Raw genomic sequence first — 6,378 nt, 5'->3', positions numbered from 1 at the left:
CCTTCTACTTCTTAGTCAGGCCTAGGCACTGAATTGCTGGTGCCTTGCAACCAGCAAGCTGTACCGCTTCTATTTCCTTCTCATTCACTCAATGGATGCAAGAAATAGATTTAACGTGCCATACATGATGCAGACGGGGTTTATTTAAGAGGATTTTCACAATATATAAGCATCATATGTATCTTTTGCAGTGTTTCAGGCATTTCCTCCCTAGGCGGCTGCCTATTTGCTTAGGTCCCTGCCTGTGCCATACAGGGGGGCCATTGATTGGCCCCACCTAAGCCGTTTCAACGCTTTGATGGACAACCAACCCCAATTACAAATATGCAAGTGTGTGTATGCATTTCTTTTTCCATATGTGGTCTTGTGTTGTTTGAGCGGGACAAGCTACATAACCCTTCCTAACCTTCTCAAGAAAAAAAAATGAAAATGGTAAGAAAGGGTAAGAGAGTGGGAGAGCAGTCCTAGCAATGCTTGGTGGAGTTGATATAAAGTGGCAATGTACAATTTAGTAGAAATCTAACTATACTGCAATTATTCTTTTTATGACAAAATGCAAGTAACTTCTATTTTCTCCTCCCTCCTCTCTATGTAATCTTCCTCCAATATGATCAGCCCATTAGCTAGAAATCTTTTAGGATTGCATCAGGATGCTCAAAATCAATTGTCAAAGTATGAAACCCATTGTATGCCTTATAAATGTCTAATCTTGACAAAATCTCTCTCTATAATAATTGGTCATATCCATGTTTCACAAGAACAATTCAATGAAAGAAAAAAGGGATGATTTTGCATATATGCATCCTGAATATCCACCACATTACCAATCAGTGTGTTGCATTTTTTTTTCCTTGTAATTAACATAAAGATTAGTAAAGGCATATTGCATGGAAGACTACAGTTACCCCAGAAACATAAAACTGCTGGGCATATTGGTATACACACCCTCTATCTCCTGATTAGCAAAGACAAATAAATAGTATTTAGTTTCAAGATCAGGAGCAACACAACATGTGATATTGTATTTAAGTAAAAATATCTTTTTGATCATCAATATCAGCTCACAGAGCTCTAATAAAAGTTGCCACTACTATGACATAATAGAAGGCAGACTAACAAATGCAACTTCTATGAGAAAAAAGTTCTCGTATATTACCATTATGTGGAGGAGCAATAAAAGATATTATATCCCCATGCTGAAGTCTAGCTTGTGGAGAACGTTTTCTTAGCTTTGTCCAGTTGAGATATGTCCCGTTCGTGCTGAAAAGCTAGGACAAAACAGTTTATATACATACAATCATCTGAGGAATCATTTATAAATACAACCTTGTGTCTTTTAGGAAAACCGGCACAGACAAATTGGGATCCAGCTCTCCATCTGCAGCAGCTACTCTGTCCCTAAGAATTCTGCAATGATTTGCGCTAACAGCAATTGCTCCAATCTGGAAATGTGCATCCTCTACACATCGGCCCAGGCAATGCTCATCCGCACTCAAAAGAATATTAATTCCCTTGTATAAACTATCTCCATCAGCAACAGTTGTCAAGAGATAACAAGAATATAGTGCAGAATTTTAAAGCATAGTTCTTTGATGAACATGTCATAAAACTAAGAAAGATCAAGTGAGAAACAAGCATCTGTACAAGCCAAAGAGTTGCATTAGTCGGAAGAAATACAAAGAACCAATCAGGATGATATGTTCATGTGCAACGAGGAACAAAGGATGCACCTTGATCAAACTGAAATATCAGACTTCGTTTATCAAACTTGGAAACAATCGATGTGGACAAAAGAAGTTCGCAGTGCAAGTTATGCAAAGTGTCAGAAAAGAATATGAGAAAAGATACAGCCCTTCAGAAGCAAAGATTTATATGAGGTCGGTCCCCAAGCACATGGTATAAAAAAGATTGTAGGATAAGGTCAAAACAGCCAATAGCCGAGCAAATAGTAGATATGTCGCTTCAGAATATGAATGATCGATCCTAAATTTACTACCAAATTACATGATTGATTGCTATTTCTCAACAAGTAACGTGAAGAAAGTTGGAAAATCCGGTGGCTGAGAGTTTTAACGGCTATAGCATGACCCCCAAACCTCTTATAATTTTAAATAAAAGGACTACGACTTTAAACTATTCCACCCCGTTTCAGAATCTTGAGAAAACCAAAGATTGGTTCTTGCGTAACTTACGAACAAAAAAGATACAGCACTCCTAGTTCTAATGCACCCGTACCTGCGCAGCACAATGCCGGGGTACAGCAGAGAGAATACGGCTAGGGTTAGGATAAGGGTCAAGATTCGAGGAGTTCTTAGCGAAAAGGGAACGGGGAAGAGTGAGAAGGAATACCTGGGGTCGCTGGCGGGCGTTCTTCGAGATAGCGGTGAGGACGGCCCAGACGCCGGAGTCGGGGTTCTGGACGGGCTGGTCGGCGAACTTGCGGGCGACGGCACGGATCTCGTCCTCCGAGCTCGCCGAAGATTTGAGAACCGACGGAATCGACGCCGCAGACACCTCGTCCTTCGCGGGATCGCCGGCGGAGTCCACCGCCATTGCCATCCTAGGCGTTCGGAACAGGGGAGGATGGGGCGAGCAACGGAGCGAGGAATAAAAAAGACCACGGCTCTCGTACCCAAGAAGCGGGTGGGGAGCTCCCAGGCGAGGCGCGACTCGATCTCCAGGGGCCAACGCCCGGGTGCGGATCAGTGGGGATTTGGTCCGGTCGGGTGGCTAATCGGTTCGATCAGGACAAGAAATGGACTCGGATTGGCCTGTTAGATCGTCGCCGATTGTACGCGTAGCTTTTGGACTCGTCCCATTAATTCGTCCAGCTCTCTTGTCGCCTAATCAAGAAGCCCCATCTCCCGTAAGAAGCGGTCGCCCGCAAAGTGATGACAGCGCAACAGACCACGACCTTCCACTGCTCCACGCCGTTTCAGAATCTCGAGAAAACCAGAGATTGGTTCTTGGGTGGTTCATATAAAAAAAAAAAAAAAAAAAAAAGCAAACAAACAACAAGAAGAAGATACACCATTCTTAGTTCTAGTGCATGCGTACCAGCACCCAAGTAATTTACTTCGTTTAGTATATATGTCTATACTATACAAGAACATATATTTAGTCTCACATCGATTATTTACTGAATAGATTTTAAATACTTATACAGGTCCAAAAAAACTCAAATAATACCTTCCGACTAATCATTTTAGATGAGATCCTGAGTTGTTAGAAATGATATAAAAGTAGATCCGGTCCATAATCTATATACACTACGAGACACTGCAGCATAAATCCATTAGGGTCGACCACGAACCGATCGTGATGTTTATGATTAGATTTGAATGAATTTGAATCCTTAGCCTAACAAAAATGTTAGGGCTTAAATGAAGAAAGTATGTGAAGATCCGTACAAATGTATGTAGCTAGTTATTTTGGATGAGATCCTGAGTTGTTACAACTATATATACATATATATATATATATATATATATATATATATATATAAATATTGCGGCACTAAAATGTTCTCTTTCTCCTCAGCAAACCAAATGGGTTGTACAAGTCCAATTGCCCCTGAGAGTAGTTTAAGTCTATACCTTTTGGCCCATAAGGTTGCATGTTTCTTCTTTGGTTATAGTATTACGTTCTATCAGATAGGATTCAAATCTTCAACCGAAATAAAGAATGATGATATACATTACGGAAGCACATGATTGATCTTTTAAGAATCTTTCTTCAACTGTGATTACAGTTCTTAGGCTGCTTGTTATATTTTTTGAATATTTTTTCCAGTTGTAGCATGAATTTATGGTTGGAAATCCATTGACAATTTGAAGCCGAGGCTTTTTCTCATAATCTTATGATCCACTGATTTCAAAGATAGATTGCTTACATAATCTCTCTCGTTTTTCACCCCCTCTTTTTATTGTATGGGTGATTAAAATGTTCGTTTAAATTTACAATGGACATGCTCTCATAGAAGCAAAACTTTGGTTCTTAACACCGTCTTTTATCCAGTGAGATGAAATTTGATGGTGCCTCCATTATTTCTTGCATAGGAAGTGTTGGGGGAATAAGATTTTTCCCCAAGTGACACGAATGCCCCCAAGAAGCCGCACAATCGCCGACCCTGAACAGCCGAAGTCGGCGTCCGACCTCGGAACGCCCGACCCCAAGACATCCGACCTCGAGACTTCCGACCTAGGAAAATCTTGATGCTCAAGGTCTACCCTTGTCAGCCACCTACTACGGCCGTACTCCTCCGAGGTCCAACTGAGGACCATACCCTGCCACTGCTTCAGCATTTATTGCGCATGGCCACTGTAAACCTCCAGTTCACTCAACAATCGATGCGGATCTCCGGCTTACTCCACAATTAATGCGGATCTCCGGCTTACTCCACATTTAATGCGTATGGATCCTGTCATCTACGGACTCTCAACTCTCCACGGCAAGTTAGCCCAGCAGAGTCTGGTCAATCCTGATAAGTCTCTGATCCCGGCCGTACCTCCGACACTAATGCAATAATTCGTCTGGTAGCGTACCGGTTCGGGTCGTACGACGCCCTCACCGCCGACATCAGCACAATGATTCGCCTGACCGTGCGCCGACCTGAGCCACATGCCGAGCCGCGCTATGGCCTCGCCCTGTTACATCACAGGTAAACCGACCCCCACCTATAAAAGGGAGCCTTAGCTTCTCAGGAAGGGGGGTTGGGAAATTCCGTGCCCTACAAACACTGTTCATCTCCTCCTTACACTATCTGCCCCCTCCCTGACTTGAGCGTCGGAGGGCTGGCGCCGGAAAACCCGGCCACCGGTTTGTCTGCAGGCACCCAGACGGAGGACGCCGCCCGCTGACGGATCGCTGCCCCGCCGTGAAGACCTCCTGCTACCTCTCCCCGGCCACCCCAAACGGAGGACGCCGCCTGCCGACTGGTCGCTGCCCCGCCGTGGTGACTCGCCGCTCCCTCTCCTCGACCGAAGATTGCCCCCGGGTCCGATTTCCAGCAACAGTTGGCGCTAGAAGGAGGGCACCGAGTAGCAGTCATGAAGTTGAGAAGTAAGGGAACCTCCAACGTCTCCCGGCGTCCCCCGCAAAGTCCTGGACGCTCCGTCCAGAATTCTCCAACTCCGGCTGACCCAGTTCCTCAAGTCCAGCCGGAACAGTTCAATGCCTTAGTACAGCAAGTCCAGGCCCTGGCCGCCGCCGTTCAGGGCCTGCGACGCGAGGAAGCTTTACCAACGCTTCCCCCGCGGGCCCAGGTCCCGCCGGAATTTCTTCCCAACGACCCGGCTTTCCCCGACCAGAATCTACATGGCTCCTCCAGAGCCAATACCGAAGAACGGACTTCCCCCCAGAGAGAGCTACCAGGGGAAGATCTCAACAGAAGACTCCAGCCTTCTGAGGCTGAGTCAGCCCCGGATCGCCGTGAGCCGGTGCAAACCACGGCAACAATTCCGCGGGCGGGGGAGCTCGACCGAAAAGTTGAGCATCTGGAGCGCCAGATTGCGGCGCTCCACAGCTAGAAGGCGAGGCAAGAGGGAGACTTTGAGTTTACTACCAAGTCCCCCTTTTCCTGCCAGATCGAGGATGAGCCGGTTCCCGCGAGGTTCAAAATGCCTCAGGTGGAGCCCTACAGCGGAATCACCGACCCTCTCGACCACTTGGAGAGCTATCGGGCCCTCATGGCCCTACAGGGGTCCTCGGAGGCCATACTTTGCAAGGCCTTCCCAGCAACCCTCCGAGGGACCGCTCGACTTTGGTTTTTTGGACTGAAGCCGAACACGGTGTCCTCTTTTGAGCAACTCGGCAGGCAGTTCGCCACCAACTTTGCCGCCAGCCGGCGCCAGCGACGGACGTCAGACTCCCTCCTCGACATCAAACAGAAAGAGGGGGAGTCCCTCAAGGAGTACCTGGACCGCTTCACCGCCGCCACATGGGAGGTTCGCGAGCTAGACCAGTCGATAGCCATGTCGGCTCTGAAGACTGGGGTTCGCTCCTACCGATTCCTCTTCTCTATCGAGAAGAGCTTCCCGGCCGACTTCACTGAGATGTTGGCCCGGGCCCGGAAGTATGCCAAGGCCGAGAAGGCAGTCGCCTCTAGGCGGGGAGCAATTGAGCCCGCCTCAAAGAAGCAGAAGAAACGCCGCGAGGAGCGCGGCCGACAGAGGAGCCGATCCCCCCGCCATGAAAAGAATCTCCCCCGATTAAGGAGCCCGCCCCGTCAGCAGGGGCGACCTCAGCAGAGGACACCTCCCCGACCGAGGTCCCCGCTACGGCCTCGGACGTACCCAGGGAGGTACGAGAACTACACACCCATCAATGCTCCCCGGGCCGAGATCCTGATGGAAATCGAGGGTCGGGACTTTTTCCGAC

The 6,378-nt window shown here is 47.4% G+C and overlaps 1 protein-coding gene across 5 annotated transcripts; it reads right to left on the bottom strand.

The window, feature by feature from the left end:
* Positions 1–847: 847 nt before the first annotated feature.
* On the bottom strand, positions 848–2,923 carry LOC120110835. Of its 5 annotated transcripts, none has more exons than XM_039126662.1 (3): positions 2,350–2,642; positions 1,357–1,511; positions 863–1,260 (listed from the first exon to the last, which is right to left on the bottom strand). In XM_039126662.1, exons 1-3 carry the CDS (start codon positions 2,557–2,559, stop codon positions 1,113–1,115), a joined length of 513 nt encoding a protein of 170 aa, XP_038982590.1. In that variant the 5' UTR covers positions 2,560–2,642; the 3' UTR covers positions 863–1,112. The 5 variants fall into 5 exon arrangements, 4 of the variants coding, with proteins under 4 accessions (XP_038982590.1, XP_038982592.1, XP_038982591.1 ...); XM_039126664.1 differs by having other exon boundaries at positions 863–1,268; positions 2,350–2,635; XM_039126663.1 differs by having other exon boundaries at positions 864–1,268; positions 1,327–1,511; positions 2,350–2,633.
* Positions 2,924–6,378: the final 3,455 nt, after the last annotated feature.

Source organism: Phoenix dactylifera, chromosome 5 (genome assembly GCF_009389715.1).
Source record: "Phoenix dactylifera cultivar Barhee BC4 chromosome 5, palm_55x_up_171113_PBpolish2nd_filt_p, whole genome shotgun sequence".
Lineage (NCBI taxonomy): Eukaryota > Viridiplantae > Streptophyta > Magnoliopsida > Arecales > Arecaceae > Phoenix > Phoenix dactylifera.
This window is presented reverse-complemented; position numbering and strand designations above follow the sequence as displayed.